The sequence below is a fragment of the Kogia breviceps genome, chromosome 19, assembly GCF_026419965.1.
Source record: "Kogia breviceps isolate mKogBre1 chromosome 19, mKogBre1 haplotype 1, whole genome shotgun sequence".
In the NCBI taxonomy this organism is placed as follows: domain Eukaryota; kingdom Metazoa; phylum Chordata; class Mammalia; order Artiodactyla; family Physeteridae; genus Kogia; species Kogia breviceps.
In genome coordinates, this window is record NC_081328.1 from 44,967,943 (window position 1) to 44,986,394 (window position 18,452).

Below are 18,452 nucleotides of genomic sequence, written 5' to 3' on the forward strand. Positions count from 1 at the left end.
GTTACTCTGTGCAGGTCTTCTCTAGTTGCGGGGAGCGGGGGCTACTCTTCGTTGTGGTGCGTGGGCTTCTCATCGCACTGGTTTCTCTTGTTGCGGAGCACGGGCTCTAGGCGTGGGCTTCAGTAGCTGTGGCACGTGGGCTCAGTAGTTGTGGTGCACGGGCTGAGTTGCTCCGCAGCATGTGGGATCTTCCCGGACCAAGGCTTGAACCCGGAACCCCTGCATTGGCAGACGGATTCGCAACCACTGGGCCACCAGGGGAGCCCCCATGGTTCTTTCTGAATAAACTTTTTCCAATCAGTATTTCTCCCTTCATTTTAGATTCCTTATTCTTTTTTTTTTTTTTTTTTTTGGTCGTGGCATGTGGGTTCCCTAACCAGGGATGGAGCCTGTGCCCCCTGCAGTGGAAGCTTGGAGTCCTAAACACTGAGCCGCCAGGGAATTCCTAGATTCCCTATTCTTCCACTGCCAATTTTTCTCTTCTGAAACCAATTTTTCTTACAAAGCCACAAATTTAATCTCACACTCACTCAAATAATAGATTTATAAAGAGTCTGTCTATAATATAGTACTTTTACCTATTTTCTCTGCCCATTGCTCAGACTTTTACTGGTTTCCTTCTTTACTTACTTCACTTTAACTTTTTGTTTCCTTTGCAAGCTTTTCCTTAGATTTCAATTGGCTTTCATTATGGTTATCTCAAAGCCTAGAGAGGAAGGGCTTCAGTTTGGTGTGGAGCCAACTGACTTTTTTCCACCTAGTTGCCTTCTTTACACTCTTATTTTTTCAGTTCCATAAACTATAAATCTGTTTAGTCCATCACACCTTTGTTACTTTTTGTTTTTTCAAACTTTTCACACATAGTGTAGAACTCCAAATCCTTTCGTCTACTCTAGTCAAACCAACTGCCCACCAAATGTAGAGCCAGAAAACATCTTACTCGAGTGTGTCTCAACGAGCTGTTAGAGTGTGCTTTCGAAATTTGTAAGGGAATTTGGGGTTGTCACAGTCACGGTGGATGAGGAAGGTATCAACATGTAATTGGGATGCTGAACAACTGCAATGCAACAAACCTACACAAAAAAATATCGTCTCACATTCCATCAGACTTTTCAATGTCCTGCCAGATACCTCCTTATGTGTCTGAGCCCTAACTCCATTATACATATGCCAAGCTTTTTTTTTTTTAAGTTTTAATACGCACTAAATTTTCTAAGACTTCTTCTATGTGAAAAACAATGGAAGATTATACTTCGATATAGTCAGAACTTTACCAAGAAGTTGTATGCCATACTGGAAAAATCATGCCACCCTTATGCTTGAGGAACCAAAAGAACACACCTGTGGCAGCTGTAACATTTGCATTTATAGTTATTGTATTGTATATGTGTACAAGCAAATGGCTACTTCTTTGTATTTCTACTGTAGTCATGTTTTAGCCTTTATATTTTGAAATATACTATTATTTTGCTATTTTGCAATGTTCCTCCTTTACAGCTAGGATGTTTTCTTGTTTCGTGTTTGTTTTTTAGTTATGTGTGTAGATGGGTTACATTATCCATGATTTTCATCCCAGAATAGTTTTGTTTGTTTGTTTTTTCTTTTTAATTTTTTTGTCGAAGCCATGCAGCATGTGGAATATTAGTTCCCTAACCAAGGATCGAACCCACACCCCCTGCATGGGAAGCACAGTCTTAACCCCTGGACCACCAGGGAAGTCTCCAGAACAGTTTTTTTTTTTTTTTTTTTATAAAAGGTCTATTCAGCATATATAAAGGGAGGTTGGTGCTGATTAAACTGAAAATCACTAACATAACAGTAGGCCGCTCTAAGATTTCCCGTTTGCTTCCCAGGCTACTGTTGACACTTGGACCACACCACACACAGCCTCATTCGCACTTTCAAGGATCTTAAGCTTTTTTTAAAAAAAGGGACCCAGACGGTGTGGCTGATAATAAAGAAAACTTGTATGGTCCTTAATTGGAAAATCAGCTCGGATATACGTGATCTCCTTTGATGCTCACAAGAGGGAAAGGGAAAGCAAATAAAACGTCTTTCTAAAGATGCTTCTTACCAACACAATATTTACCTATTATACTACTGAGCCACTGCCATACCTTCTCTTTTTAACTTTAAGAGATCCCACAGATTAAGCCACCAAGATTCTCAACCAGATGAAATCTGAGAACTCTTTTCTTCGGCGTTTATTTCAGCCTGCTCCTATAGACAGGAGAAAACCGAGATCCAAGAAAAGTTAAGCGACTTGCCCACGGCTTTGAGAAATCATAATATTTCAAAGCAGAGGTGTAAGAATATGTATCATAGCCAATTCGATTACACTAGCTTTTCTCACCGCAAACTAGATGAGAAGTCTGTCAGCAAGGACAGAACCGGTCGTAGGGTGCACGAGCGAGCCTCGCGCCCCAGCTCCGCCCCCAGGGCTGTCCGCGGCGCTGCCTGCCTGGCGGCCAGCGCAGGGGGCCTCGTGGGGTCCTTCGCGCGGGCTGCCGACGCACTGCCTGAGTGGGTGCGCCGGCGGCTTCCGGTGTGGGTGACTAGCGGTACCGAATTAGGGGGACATCAAGGGACGCTCAGGCAGGGACCATGGCGGACGGCGGCTCGGAGCGGGCAGATGGGCGCATCGTCAAGATGGAGGTGGACTACAGCGCCACGGTGGATCAGCGACTGCCGGAGTGCGAGAAGCTGGCCAAGGTGAGGGGAGGCCGGCTGGCTGGCTGTTGGCTGGCGCCAGGGGCTGAGTCACGGCGCCGAGCTTGCTTAGGCCTCAGGGGGCCTGCGGGCTGGAGCGCGCATCCCCCTGTTGCCTGCCCGGCCTGAGCTAGGCCTGCAGAAGTAGGAGATCCCAGGTCCGCCTGACCAGGGAGACCCCGCAGCCGGAGTACGCTAGTGCATACAGCTTCTCAGAACCTTCCCAGAACAGATGGTCACTTCATTCCCTTAGGAGTTGGGGCTCCATTAGTACTTTTTACCTTTTCTTGGATACTGTTTCACGTTTACTTTAGTAGTTTCCCAGGGGTTAAGGCCGCTTCAGCATTCACTCTAGATCAGAGGGTTTAGTTCTGTTGCTCTTGTCGAATCAGTTTCTCTGGTTACGTTGCGTACGCATCGTGGCGATGTGCTTGGCCTTTGGCCAGGAGAAGGGACAGGAAAGGGACAGGGACGAAGGTGATTAACACAGGACCCCTGTCCCTAAGGAGTCCGTGTACACAACAAATTACACAAGTTACGCGTGGTAGTGAGTGCCATACAAGTATGAAAGTCTTACTGGAACACAGAAGGAAGCCGTTCGTTCTTACCGGTCGGTTAAGGGAGGGTTTTACAGAGAAGCTGACGTTTGTATCAGGCCTTGAAGATACAAGATTGGGATGGGGCGGAGTCATCCCTGGAGCGGGAACTGCACAAGTAAAGACAAACAGGCACAGAAGTACAAAGTAACAAAATTAATGGAGGTCGTTAACAGTAGTTTAGCCCAGCTGCATATCTCCCATGAAATAGAAATTTTACTTGATCCGAACATTTATCATGCAACATGGGATGCTGTGTGTCAGGCAACTTTGTGTATCATTTTACATGTAAAGGAACCAAAGCTTAGAGTTGTCTGTCCATACTAACAGTTAGTAATAGGTAGAACCAGGGATTTAAACCTAGGTTTGCCTGACTAGGATTTGGATGGTTGTTGCATCACCTTCATCAGGGAACGTTGTTAAGGGTTGAGCTCAGGCCTCTTTAAATTCCTTGATCAATCCAGCCACAAACATGTATTGCTATTCATCTGGGATGCATTCACTAATAGGGTTGTTTTTGTCTCTTAAGGAGCTTACTACCTAAGTACATTAAAACATAATAAATTCAGGGGCAGGAGGAGTGTCAAGTAATACTTCACATTTAATTCTCAGAAAGAACCCTTTTAATGTTTCCCTTTTATTCCAAAAAAGAATTTAGTGAGGCTTTACAAAAGACAAGGTTAAGGAAAGATGATGAAGTTGATACACTTGTATTTCTTAGGTTTAGTACCCTAAGTGGAAGGTAGCCATCAATTCATCTCTGAGCTTTCTAGTTGCTACTATAAAGAAACATCACCAGTTACATAAAAGAAACATCACCAAGGGCTTCCCTGCTGGCGCGGTGGTTGAGAGTCCGCCTGCCGATGCAGGGGACACGGGTTCGTGCCCCCGTCCGGGAAGATCCCACATGCCGCGGAGCAGCTGGGCCCGTGAGCCATGGCCGCTGAGCCTGCGCGTCCGGAGCCTGTGCTCCGCAACGGGAGAGGCCACAACAGTGAGAGGCCCGCGTACCGCAAAAAAAAAAAAAGAAACATCACCAGTTACATAGAGGTTGGAAAACTCAAAACAATCTCTGACATTTATTGAGTGCTTTCTGCAGTGCCATGCACTCATGTGTTAACTTATTTGATCCTCACCATAGCCCTGTGAGGTAGGTATTATTATCATTCTTATTTTACCATAGGAAAACAGTCTAAGAGAAGTTGAGTCACATGCTCCAAAATCATACAGCTAGTAAAGTGGTGGAGCCAGGATGCAAACCCAGGCATTCTGATTCTAGAGCTCCTGCTCTCACCGAGTGTCCTGCCTAGTAAGCGAAGTGTAATGAAACCTGAACTTCTGAGCACCTGCTCAAGGAAAGAGAGTAGGAACTCTGCACCTCAGGTTAATCTTTGCCAATTGCGAATGAAGGCCACGCTTTATGAACTCCTCTAATTTGAGGGAGAGACCAGGAATTTGGATTTTTATATGAATTGCCTTTATATTTAGAAACTGGACACTAATCTGTTTTAAAGCACTGTTTGAGCCAATACCATGTAGATCAGACAAAACATATGTACAGGTCAAAGTCAGCCCCAAACCACCTCTTTGGAATTAATAGATTGATAGTTTCCATAAGGAAGAAACTAATTGCTTTAAAGGAGTACAGTTGTTCCAAGAACTGAGACTAGGGTGAAAAAAAATCTTCCCCTAACCAATTTCTTCTGATAGCCTACTGTGTGCAAGACCCAGTCAGTGCTAGACTTTATGGGGGTATAAAGATTAGTGGACAAAGCTCTTGCTTTCAAATAGCTTATAGGCCAGTAAGAAAAAAATATTTCGCTGCTACAGATGTTCTAGCAGTCAGTGTGTGGCATTTATTTAGAACATTGCTGTTATGTTCAAGACAGTTGAGAAGATTTGCAAACTCAAATGCCAAATGATTTTTGGGGTGTCAAGTGGGTGATGGAAATGTTTGAAGCAGGGAATGTTGGGGCCTGTTAAACTGTGTAAAATTAAAGCCATTTGATTTTTCTTTTAAGCCACTGTGCCTGTGGAACAAAACAAGGTGTAGATATGGATTGTCTTTGTGGGAAGGCGGGGCAGGGGAAGAGGGCTGGGGCATGAGAAGGTAGAAGGTTTTTTTAATACAGACCCACAGTTTTCAACTTCTGGATTAGATAGTTGTCTTAGGGTTTTTTAGGGTCTGTTTCCCTGTTTTGCTTTCTATCCCTCATTTTATATTATTTTCTAGCCATTCTGCCAATCATGAAAAAATACTTAAAGCATCGCATTTCTACATTGGAATGCACGGAACACTTCAGCATACATTCTTTTGTTTTTTATTTTGAGCCCATCAATAAAACTGAAGGAAGTTTTGTTATCTTCACTTTGCTTGTGAGAAAACTAAGGTTCAGGCAGCTTCAGTAGTTATCCAAGGTCTATAGAAGAATCAGATCAAGCTGAGGTCTCCTGGCAATAGGTGTTCTTTTTGCTACATCCCATGGCTTCTTTAAGAAACGATCACTTCTGTGCTTACTTTCCTTAAGACATTTTTTATTTTTAATGTGAAAGACATTAGAAGATAAAAATTATGTGTATAGAATATTAATAAGAACGTATCAGGTGAGAATACCGCATTATAGCAGAAGCCTTCAAAAGTCAGACCGAAGTCTAAACCCAGGTGGTATACTTGCCAAATCTAGGCCATTTGAATCTCCTACAATTGTGACCTAGTACAGTTCTATCTATCTGTGTATCTATTTCTTTATTTATTTATGCATGCGTGCATGCTGCTCCGGGTCTTAGTTGCAGCATGCGGGATCTTTCCATTGCAGCATGCGGACTTCTTAGTTGTGGCATGCAAGCGGGATCTAGTTCCCCTACCAGGGATCAAACCGGGGCCTCCCGCATTGGGAGCGCAGAGCCCTAACCACTGGACCACCAGGGAAGTCCCTGACCTAGTACAATTCTGTTTCTGTGTCCTAACACTCACCTAGCAAATAACAACAGTGACTAATAATGTTAGCTATTATGATGATGGTAAAGTACATTCTATGTTCCAGGCATAACTTCATAGGTTTTGCCTTAATCCTAACACCAATTCTATGAAGTAGGAACTATAGATATTGTTATGCTCATATCACTGAAGAGAAAATTGAGGGTCAGAGAGGGTAAGTGTCTTTCTTAAAGTAACACAGTGGTAGATCTGGAATTTAAACTCAAGCAGTCTGGCTGCAGAGCCTGTTGTTAACCATTACATTCTACTGCCTCTGTGATTGGTATTTGAGGACCCTGTATCAGATTGGTGAGATAATAAAAGTGATACTAGTTCTAAATAATAGTTGTTATTTCACCCTTGCATTAGGGAGTTAAAAATTAATCTAATGAGGGCCTTTTCTGTACTGTAAAGATGTAGTATTTAACAGTTCTAATGCACAGAAGGTTCCCCTCCAACCTCTACCCCCACTGCCTGCTTTTGGATTACCGTGTATATTTGGCACATGGTTATTTAGGGACTACTTGCATTCTTTTTATTTATTTATTTATTTATTCATTCATTCATTTATTCATTTATGGCTGTGTTGGGTCTTCGTTTCTCTGCGAGGGCTTTCTCTAGTTGTGGCAATCAGGGACCACTCTTCATCACAGTGCGTGGGCCTCTCACTATCATGGCCTCTCTTGTTGCAGAGCACAGGCTACAGATGCACAGGCTCAGTAATTGTGGCTCATGGGCCCAGTTGCTCCACGGCATGTGGGATCTTCCCAGACCAGGGCTCGAACCCGTGTCCCCTGCATAGGCAGGCAGACTCTCAACTACTGCGCCACCAGGGAAGCCCTACTTGCATTCTTAAATCGAACATATCCTTCATTTCTCCCTTCTCTTTTTTTTTAAAATTTATTTTATTTATTTATCTTTGGCTGCGTTGGGTCTTCATTGCTGCACGTGGGCTCTCTCTAGTTCTGGAGAGTGGGGGCTACTCTTTGTTGCGGTGTGTGGGCTTCTCATTGTGGTGGCTTCTCTTGTTGCAGAGCATGGGCTCTAGGCACACGGGCTTCAGTAGTTGTGGTGCACAGGCTTAATTGCTCCACGGCATGTGGGATCTTCCTGGACCAGGGCTCGAACCCGTGTTCCCTGCATTGGCAGGAGGATTCTTTTTTTTTTTTTTTTTTTTTTTTTTTTGGTGTGGTACGCGGGCCTCTCACTGTTGTGGCCTCTCCCATTGCGGAGCACAGGCTCCGGACGCGCAGGCTCAGCGGCCATGGCTCACAGGCCCAGCTGCTCCGCGGCATGCGGGATCTTCCCGGACCGGGGCACGAACCTGCGTTCCCCGCATCGGCAGGCGGACTCCCAACCGCTGTGCCACCAGGGAAGCCCCGGCAGGAGGATTCTTAACCACTGTGCCACCAGGGAAGTCCCTCTCCCTCCTCTTAATGTCTTTTCATTTGGTCACCTGCAACCTCTTCTCATGGTTAACACTACAAATAAAGAGGAGGTAAAATGTAAAACAGTTTACAGATTGTTAGTAGCTTGGACAAAAGACTCCTTCAAGAAATAGGTCATTTAAAAGTATTGGATTGGCATTACATTTCAACTATTTGTGGTTAACTTTTTATGGGTCTTTTCTTACTTGTTGAGGTTGTTTAAGAAATCATTAAAAGATTGGATCATTTAGGAGTTAAAGGACACAAACATACAGAATATACAGATACCCAACATGTATTGATGTTGAATAAACTCCTTAGTCATTCACCTCATTAACAAGGATTATTTTAATGAGAAAAAGGAGTCACAAAAGTCACATGTTCTAACAACTTGGTTTTGATAGCTCTGACCATCTTGTTCCTCTGAGTTGAAAGGCAGCATTGAGGAGGCACAGGGGCCGTAGGCCGCCCTGCACATCAAGGAAGATATGTGAATAGATAGGAAAGGAACGAGGAAGATGTTTAGCCATAAGCTTGAACATGGAAGATTGGGTGGAAAAGTGGGATGATTAGAGAATTGGGAGTTGTACTTAATGAAATTGATGGTAACGTTTCTCAGATGGCACTGAATTGTCAGCCATATAGTTTGTCACATCCTACTTACTGTAACAGTAAGAATCAGGAATTGAAAACCAAGATCAAGTGAATAGTTCAGGTCAATGTCAATCCATTGAACACATACTGTGTGCAGGTTGGTGTAGGGAAACAATGTCCAGCCTTAAAGAACTTATAGACCACTTAGGAGGCAAGACATGCACATGAATAACTGTGGTACAAGGTATAAAGGGATGCTCCAGAATATCTACAAAAACACCATTATGTGCTTGGGCAGGTGTAGAGCACTGAGCTACAGTGGTGAACAGTATAGACATGGCCCCTGCTCTTACAGCGTGCATTCTAGTGAGATTAGAAAGACAGTGAACATTAAAATGGAAAAGAGTTTGGGGCTGTCGACCGAAAAAAGTGCACAACCTAAAAATGGAGAATTATGACTTATTTGGGGCATTACTGAGAACTATAGCCCAGGAAGGCAGCCACTCCGATAGCTCTGAGGGACTGTTCCAAAGAGCTGATGGAGGAGCCAGAATACATAGGAGTTTTGGCTGAAAAAAAACAAACATGTAGTTGAACATCAAAAGATTACTGCTAATCACAAAAACAGACATCTCAAGTTAATGATTTTCGTGTTTTTCTCTGTAGGGGAAGATGCAGGAGCCTGGGCTTATTGAAATCATTTCTTTGATTTGCATCTTAACTATCTAGGGCCAGTATCCTGTTTTACTGCGCAACATCCTTTGTTCACTGAAATGGCAGGTGACATTCTTTGTCCACAGGGTCATTGCAAAGCAGAAAGTCAGTGGGCTGGAGTGTTAAAGGAGGTGCTGAGTGACTACTGACTTTAGAGAGCATTATCCAAGAACGCCTTTCTGAGAAGGCGACAGTGACGTTTAATGTTTTGTTGATACTGGTAGACCCCAGCCCTAGAGTGGTGTGTGATTCCTTCATTGTCGAGTGCAGTTCTCTAAAATCCATATTTCTGAGTTAAAATACCATACAGGAAACTACATGCTGTTGATCACAATCATGTGACTAATAGTAATTACAAAAGTGACAAGAGGGGACCATCAGTAAACAGTATTTTGCATTTTAGCTATTTTTGCACTATATTTTGTTGCCAGGTAGTAACCATCTCCCTATGGAAATTACAGTTGACCTTTGAACAACACACGTTTCGATTCTTTGATTTTTATGATTTATTAACCTTTAACTTTGGAAAATTTATAGATTTGTTCTTTGTTCTTCTGCTCTGATGGACATTTATTGTACACGTAAACCTATACAGCTTTCAGAGCTGGTGCTCCCCTTTGCGTGGGGAACATTGTTAAAATGTTAGTAATTGTATGTTTTAGATTTAATTAAAATAAATTCAAACAATGCCTATACAGTACATTTTCTGTGCTGCCTAGAAATTCATAGTTTAAAAGTTATCTTGGAAAATATGGGAACAGTATTTTGAAAAGTCTAAACATTATTTGTGCCCTTAATTCAAAAGCTGTTTAGTTTCTCTCATCAGTAAAAGAGTAGTACTCACGTACCATCTATGAATGTCATTAAAATAAAAATAAATTTCCTTTACGGTTAGAAAAGCAATTTATAAATGAAACCCTCTTCATCACTTCCAAGTCATTCAGTGTTAGTAATATCAATATCTTAAATTAATGCAATCTTTGTGCTGTGGGGTTGGTTTTGTTTTTATCAAAATGTGTGGTTCCTAATATGATGGCTTATTTTAGTCCTGGTGTATTATCATCTAGATTTATATTATTTAAATTTTGTTATTCCCATTTCTTAATGTATGCCCCAGGGAGAATGTTTTGTTTTTACATATGAGATGGAGATTATTGTCCATTGATGACTTGGTATAGCATGCGTGGGTAATTTCAGGTAGGCTTTGTTTTCTCTAAGCACAATTATAATTTATTTCTAAAGTCATTGAAAAATTAAACCAGGGTTTCCTATCTTTTTACCACCAAATATCCTTTTTATTTCTCCTCAGAACTTTGTTTTAAAATACTTTTGGTGAATTTATAAAGAAATAATCATTTTCCCATTTTTATTCTTCAAAGACACAGGTGATAGCCAGTTAAGAGTCTTCAGAATAAGATGAACAGGTGTTACCACACTGAGGTGATGAATTAGAATCCAAAACAAAGACTTGATGTTTTTCTTGAGTGTTAAGTCATTGTTGTTCTAGAGTCAGTTTCTCCTAGGCATTTTGAAATGTTAAAAGTAGCTTGTGGTATTTGTTTTTCTCTTTCTGACTTACTTCACTCTGTATGACAGACTCTAGGTCCATCCACCTCAGTACAAATAACTCAATTTCATTTCTTTTATGGCTGAGTAATATTCCATTGTATATATGTGCCACATCTTCTTTATCCATTCATCTTTTGATGGACACTTAGGTTGGTTCCACGTCCTGGCTATTGTAAATAGTGCTGCAGTGAACATTGTGGGTCCATGTCTCTTTTTGAATTATGGTTTTCTCAGGGTATATGCCCAGTAGTGGGTTAGGGCATCGACATATATACACTACTGAATGTAAAATAGCTAATGGGAAGCAGCAGCACAGGGAGATCAGCTCAGTGCTTTGCCATGACCTAGAGGGGTGGTGTAGGGAGGGTGGGAGGGAGGCTCAAGGGGGAGGGGATATGGGGACATATGTATATGTATAGCTGATTCACTTTGTTGTACAACAGAAACTAACACACCATTGTGAAACAATTATACTCCAATAAAGATCTATTAAAAAAAATAAAGTAGCTGTGGGCCCCAAGTTGGGAACCACTGACTTCTGGAATCCTCTGGAGAAGCAGGCAGTATCATGAAAAGGAGAAAAAGACAACAGTAGTCTCTTACCTCTAAAATAGGCTATTGATTTTGTCTTTCTGTGTCAGAAACATCTCATGTTAGACTAAGTTATTTGGTTTTGTGTTGTTGGTGTTTTCATTGTTCATTTACCTTTTGTTTTAGGAAGGAAGACTTCAAGAAGTCATTGAAACCCTTCTGTCTTTGGAAAAACAGACCCGAACTGTGAGTAGATTATAATGAAAACCTCAATTGCCATTAATTTCATTTGACACTGTTTCCATTAACTTTCAATATATTTTCATTCTTACAGGCTTCTGATATGGTGTCTACATCCCGTATCTTAGTTGCAGTAGTGAAGATGTGCTATGAGGCTAAAGAATGGGATTTACTTAATGAAAATATTATGCTTTTGTCAAAAAGACGGAGTCAGTTAAAACAAGTGAGTTCATGATTGATCAAAAAACAAATACATTCAAATTTAAATAAAGACTTTCAGAAAAAAACCTTTCTATGAATCTGTTTAAAATCTACTGTTAGATCAACATCACAACATTTAGACAGTTTTTAAAAATTCTATGCATATTCTCATGACAACTGCTTTTATTTTTGTCTTCTAATCTTTATATATTTGCATATTTTTACAAAATTGTTCTGAGAGTGTTGATGCAGCTTTCTTCTATTTCCATGTCGCTCCTTCGTATTTATTATTTTAAATGGCTGTGTTATAATCTGTCAAGTCGACAATCCGTAATTTACTTAATCATGCCTATATTAAACACTTAACATTTAACTTTTTTTTTTTTTGGCTACGTTGAGTCTTAGTTGCTGCGCATGGGCTTTCTATAGTTGTTGTGAGCGGGGGCTACTCTTATTGATTGATTGATTGCTGCGTTGGGTCTTTGTTGCTGCACGTGGGCTTTCTAGTATGGTGACTTGTTGCGGAGCACGGGCTCTAGGCGCACGGGCTTCAGTAGTTGTGGCACGTGGGCTCAGTAGTTGTGGCTTGCGGGCTGTAGAGTGCAGGCTCAGTAGTTGTGGTGCACGGGCCGAGTTGCTCCGCGCCATGTGGGATCTTCCCAGACCAGGGATCGAACCCGTGTCCCCTGCACTGACAGGCAGATTCTCAACAACTGAGCCACCAGGGAAGCCCCTATTTAACTTATTTTTGAGGCCATTTTCAGACATCATTTTGTTTAAAATTTCAGACTACTCATTTTGTTTAAAAATTATATATGTTCTCTTTTGGTGTTTTTGTGAAGCTGGATTTTCTTTACTCCTTTCCTATTCTGCTTGAGATATATTTAAATGATCCTCTATAGAAGTAGACTCCACTTTTTACATTTATATTTTATCTTTAAAATGCTGTTCTGAGTAGCTTATGGGTTTTTATTTTTTGCTTTCAAATGATAAAGGTAATGACATTGTTAAACAAGGTAGTAGTGGAACCAAAAAATAGAAGTACAGGGTTCTTGTCCAAAGCCCTTATTTTATTAATTAGTCTGCTGCGAGAGTGAGCTTGATATTAGAGTGGGTTAAATTATTTTTTGCAAAAAGCAAAGTTACTGTGATTGGTTTTTTCCTTTTTCTTAGATAAGTTTACATGCATATAAAATTCACTGTTAAGAATTAAGATAGATTTAATTGAGGCTCTCTAGTACATGTGAATGTGAAATTCATTTAGATATGCTTTTTGCTGCTCATTTCTGTGATTTGAGAGACTAACATGGATAAGCCATCATCTTCCTCTGATTTTCTAAGAGACTTGCTTTCTATGGGACAATTTTGAAAGGGCTACTTAATTAGAAATCTTGGGGCGACCTGGGTTAAAATAAAAATGTGTTTTATATAGTATTAATATAAATATAAAGTTCAGAGCACATATCCTAAAATACAGATTTAATTTCATAGAGTCATAAAATTTTAGCACTAGTAGAGGGACTGTTTACTCTGTTACTTTTCTGATAGAGAAACCGAATTTTATATGTAAGGCTCTTGGAATGTGAAGAAATGTGTAAGTAACCTATAGCTTAGTACAGAACATAAATCGCAAATAATCATAGCAATCTTTTAACATGTCCCAAGATTGATTTTTAAATTTTTAAAAAATTACTTGCATACATGGCAACATATAGTAAGTGACATTAGAATAGTAAAAATGCTAATATATATGAAAAGAGGAAGAGAAAGGTTTTAATTAGGTTTATTAGGGAAGGCTTCTTGGGGAAAGAGGAGTTGGAGTCAGTGTTACAGCCGGCTAGTGACATCCCCAGAACTGGAACCAGAGCTGCTCTTTTTATGCCTTAACATGTTATGTCTTCACAGCTGGAAAGCACTTAGGGACTCCAAATATCTCTTTCCTTTTCTCATAATTACGTTTTACCTCAAACTTTTCATTTTTGCTTTATCAGGGTTAGAAAGTAGTAATCTTAAAATAACCTTTTCTAGATTGCTTAAGATTAACGTTTTCTAACTCACTATCACTCCAGTGCAGAGGGTCAGCCTTGCGCCAATTGTAACTTCCCTAATGACTTCCCTACAGTTTTCTCAGGGGGCATCAGGATGTTCACTTATCATTAGAATATTGATTTGTTTCCTTTTCTTTTCCCCATCTGGTTTCTGTTAATGTGGTTTTTTTTTTTTTTTTTTTTTTTTTTTTTTTTTTTTTTTTTTTTTTTTGCGGTATGCGGGCCTCTCACTGTTGTGGCCTCTCCCGTTGCGGAGCACAGGCTCCGGACGCGCAGGCCTAGCGGCCATGGCTCACGGGCTTAGTTGCTCCGCGGCATGTGGGATCTTCCCGGACCAGGGCACGAACCCGTGTCTCCTGCATCGGCAGGCGGATTTTCAACCACTGCGCCACCAGGGAAGCCCTGTTAATGTATTTTTTGCACAGCTTTTAGAATGATCAAGTTGTATGCCCTTCTAGAAATCATTATTATAATTAGCTTTAGAGAGATCATCTGTTTTGTGAGAGACTAGGTGTTCCAGAGCTTTGCACTTACTGGAAGAGTTATATTTTACAATAAAACCTTCGCCTTCTGGAACTCCTGGGAGTCTCTAAACAGCTAATTTTCAGATAATTAAGTCTGATCTGAGCTATGTGAACATTAAATGTTTTTTAAGGAAATCTTTGCAAGATATACCATGGATTTATTTTTAAAGCTTTACTGAGATATTGACAGCAAGATATTCTGTTACTTTTCTGCTATCTTAAAATATGCTTAATGTAATTTAACATTTTCCTGATGACAGAGTCCTAATTATTATTATCAATGATTATGATATGCTGTTTAGAATCTAGATTAGGGGTTGACAAACTATGGGCCAAGGACCAAATCCTACCTGCCACCTTTGTAAATAAAATTTTGGGGGGACAGAGCCACAGCCATTTGTCATGTATGGCATATCTGTGGAATTACAAAGGCAGAGCTGGATAGTTGCCACAGGACTTCCCTGGTGGTGCAGTGGTTAAGAATCCACCTGCCAATGCAGGGGACACGGGTTCGAGCCCTGGTCTGGGAAGATCCCACATGCCGCGGAGCAACTAAGCCCGTGCGCCACAACTACTGAGCCTGCGCTCTAGAGCCCATGAGCCACAACCAGGGAATCCCGCACACCTAGAGCCCGTGCTCTGCAACAAGAGAAGCCACCTCAATGAGAAGCCCACACACCGCAATGAAGAGTAGACCCTGCTCGCCACAACTAGAGAAAGCCTGCGTGCAGCAACGAAGACCCAACGCAGACAAAAATAAATAAATAAATTTATTTATAAAATAAAAAATAAAAATGAATAGTTGCCACAGAGGATCCTATGGCTCACAAACTCTAAAATACTTACTGTGTCAATATTTATAAACATATACAGAAAATGTCAGCTGACCCCTGACCTAGATCATAGACTGTTAGCAGTGGAAGAAATGTAGTACAACCTGCTTGTACTACCTGTCAGGGAACTGTGGGCAAGAGATGCCGTGCTTTTTTCAGTGTCGCATTTTATTGAGGTGGGCGTGGCTGGCTGTGGCTCCTCCTCCCCGCCCAGTTGGTGGAACTGTCTTACCTTCTGCTGCCACTGACTCTTTTTTATGGCTTCACTACTGTCACAGCCACTGTTAAACCCTGCTTTTCTCTCCCCCCACCTTTCCCTGCCCTTAATCTGTTGCCACTTCTTCCATACTTTTCTTCTTGACTGTAAGAAAGCTAGCCAGCCAGCCTTCTAACGGACATGGCCAGACATGCCTCTTCCACCTTTCCTGTTGTGTAACCAGCTCACCCACCAGTTGTAGTGGAGAGGGGTACGGTCTTTGCACCTGAGGTTTTCCTAACCTTTACTGCTTTGTCACTGAGTATTCAGTACTTCTTAGCTAAGGGTTGCAGGGGTGGGGCTGGGGGGTTGATTTTTTTTTTTTTTTTTTTAATCGGCAGTTCAGTATCTAGAGTTGCTTGGGAAGACCAGATTTGACCACAGCACTTCCATCAATAAAATACTTCCTTTTCCTCTATGAGGAATGAATTTAACCTATGAATCGTTTTTATTATTTTAGGCTGTTGCAAAAATGGTTCAACAGTGCTGTACTTATGTTGAGGAAATCACAGACCTTCCAATCAAACTTCGATTAATTGATACTCTACGAATGGTTACAGAAGGAAAGGTAAGTTTTCTATTAGCAGAACTCACAGTAAGTACTGTCTTACCCATATTCAGAGATACTTATGTGTTTAAACATTTTATATAAGTACATATGTATGTGTTTTTAAGATGGAATACACAGAATGTCATCATCTTAATTTAACCCATATCTTTGTAAATACATCTCCTTCGAGTGTCTTCCCATATGCCAGTGAATATACTTAAATAGTGACAGTCTTAGTATATCCAGATTTTCCTAGAAATTAGTGATCTTATCCCAGATTTACATTTGGTAATAATTAAACATAAGGTTATTTCTTCACGTGGCCTAGATCTGCTCAAGAAGTCTATGTTTGGGATAGCTAAGGTTTCTTAGAGTGTTTACAGTGTGAGGTTAGCTTTCAAACTTTCACTCTCTTGCCAGAATCGATCTGCATTTCTTTCGATGCCTGTGCCCCATCCCCACCCCCAATCTAGTGTTTCTCTAAAAAGGGCAAGTATGAAATGGTGGCTATGGTAGATACGTTTCTTTCTAGGTAGATTTTTGTGGTTTGAACACAAAAACTTAGTTTATATATAACTTACTGCCTCTTTTGATAGTTTAGTTCATTAAACGTTTATTGAGCACCTACCTGTGTTGTGCGAGGTCCAAAATGGGCAGGACGCTATTTTTTACCTCAAAAGAGATCAATCATGGAAATAGTTACTGTGCTGGTCATGACAGTAGCAATGTGCTTGCTGTTACCTGCAGCACAGAGGTAGGGGTTGACTGGCTGAGGACCCCAGGAAAGCCTCAGAGAGTTAATGGTGGCTCAGCTGGCTTTTTAAGAATGAATAGAAATTCTACTGGGCCAGAGCATAGGGAGAAGGGCATTTAAGACATAGGGGAAATTATATGCAGAGATATCAGAGTGAGAAACACTTAGTACATTTAGGAAAGTGTAAGCAGTTTGTTATCATTGGAGATTAAGGATTTGGGACTGGAGTGGGGAAAAAGGGTTGCTGCATAGCAAAGGCTAAATGGGTCAGCAAGCCCAAGCATGAAAATTAGTTCCCTAGACTTTGTTAGGCTATAGTTATATTTTTAATGTTTAATTTGTTGGAAATTATCAATCTACTAACATACAAATGGCTACAAAAATGCTAGTAACTTTAACTTAGCAAGATCAGATGTTTTTAGAGAAAGCAGCCTTGCATTTAAAGAGAAATCAGAATGAAAGTATTGGTTGAATTATAGATAATAGATTGCATACGCTCTTTGCAAAGTGTTATTTTAAAATAATCAGTTCTTTTAAAGGTACTTTCTGTGCCATTTATTTAGTTTTTGGTCCTGTTAGTTGTTAACCACAGTGATTTCATACTTAGGTTCTCAAAGCAAAGCTGCAAAATATGGATAATGTTTTATAGAGATATTTTCTTTAAAATTATGTGATTGTGAAATGTAAAATGTCATACAGTGCTGTTTGTACGTGGAGGATAAAGTGCATGACAGCTGCAAGAGAAATATCTTGTTTGAATAATAGTTCAGTTCTACCTTTTCAATTTTAACACATTTCTGTAGGAATTTAGATAATATAAACCTCTCGTATTTGTAGATTTATGTTGAAATTGAGCGTGCTCGGCTGACTAAAACATTAGCAACTATAAAAGAGCAAAACGGTGACGTCAAAGAGGCAGCCTCCATTTTACAAGAGTTACAGGTAAGGTGCTGCATTTTAGAGTATGTAAAATTTTACATTCAGTCAGCAGTATTTTGGGAATTCCCTGGCTGTCCAGTGGTTAGGTCTTGGCGCTTTCATTGCCGAAGGCTCAGGTTCAATCCTTGGTTGGGGAACTAAGATCCCACAAGCCGTGTGGCACAGCAAAAAAAACAACAGCAATATTTTCTTGTAATTGCCTATTTTGGCACCTTATCACTTTCTTCTGAAACACCAAGATTAAGAGTGAGTACTATAGAGTGTGAGGTTATTTAAGTAGCTGGAAGTTGTGTAATTATGGTCCCAACCAAATTTAACTGCTAAAAAAATTTTGAAGAAAAGTAGGATCAACAAATTAGTCTTAACTTTGTGCCCTTATTTGAAATTTTAATTCTCTTTAGAATTTAAATAAAACCAGTAATTCACGTTCACTTACTTATGCCTTAGGAATTTACTGTTCGTCATTGGCTTCATTCTTAATGAATATTTAATTGGTGGTCAACTTCTAGGCTATATTGGTTTAACAAAGAAAAACTCCTTCATAGTTTGCTGTGTTTCAGGACAGTTTTTAAGAGAGGCCTTAAAATGAGATAGCACAGTGCTAAGAAATCTGAGAAAAGCCATTTCTCCTATCAGAAAAATGCACATAAACTATTCTCAAATTTAAAAAAAATACATTTATTTATTTATTTATTTTTGGCTGCGTTGGGTCTTCATTGCTGTGCGGGCTTTCTCTAGTTGCGGTGAGCTGGGGCTACTCTTCGTTGCGGTGTGCTGGCTTCTCATTGTGGTGGCTCCTTTTGTTGTGGAGCACGGGCTCTAGGCGCGCAGGCTTCATTCAGTATTTGTGGCACGTGGGCTCAGTAGTTGTGGCTCATGGGCTCTAGAGCGCAGGCTCAGTAGTTGTGGCTCGTGAGCTTAGTTGCTCTACGTCATGTGGGATCTTCCCGGACCAGGGCTCGAGTCCATGTCCCCTGCGTTGGCAGGCGG

The 18,452-nt window shown here is 40.7% G+C and overlaps 1 protein-coding gene and 1 long non-coding RNA gene across 2 annotated transcripts in view; one reads left to right on the forward strand and one right to left on the reverse strand.

Moving 5' to 3' along the window:
• Positions 1–2,416, reverse strand: LOC136793223 (uncharacterized). Its single transcript, XR_010838226.1, has 3 exons — positions 2,354–2,416; positions 2,118–2,220; positions 1–219 (listed from the first exon to the last, which is right to left on the reverse strand). It is a non-coding gene; the product is annotated as an uncharacterized lncRNA (long non-coding RNA).
• PSMD12 (proteasome 26S subunit, non-ATPase 12) overlaps positions 2,409–18,452 on the forward strand; it is a 27,538-nt gene continuing 11,494 nt past the window's right edge. The window contains exons 1-5 of the mRNA XM_059046954.2: positions 2,409–2,712; positions 11,304–11,363; positions 11,452–11,580; positions 15,680–15,787; positions 17,361–17,465. Coding sequence (XP_058902937.1) covers positions 2,605–2,712; positions 11,304–11,363; positions 11,452–11,580; positions 15,680–15,787; positions 17,361–17,465 — 510 coding nt within the window. The 5' untranslated portion in view covers positions 2,409–2,604. The remainder of the gene's footprint in view (positions 2,713–11,303; positions 11,364–11,451; positions 11,581–15,679; positions 15,788–17,360; positions 17,466–18,452) is intronic.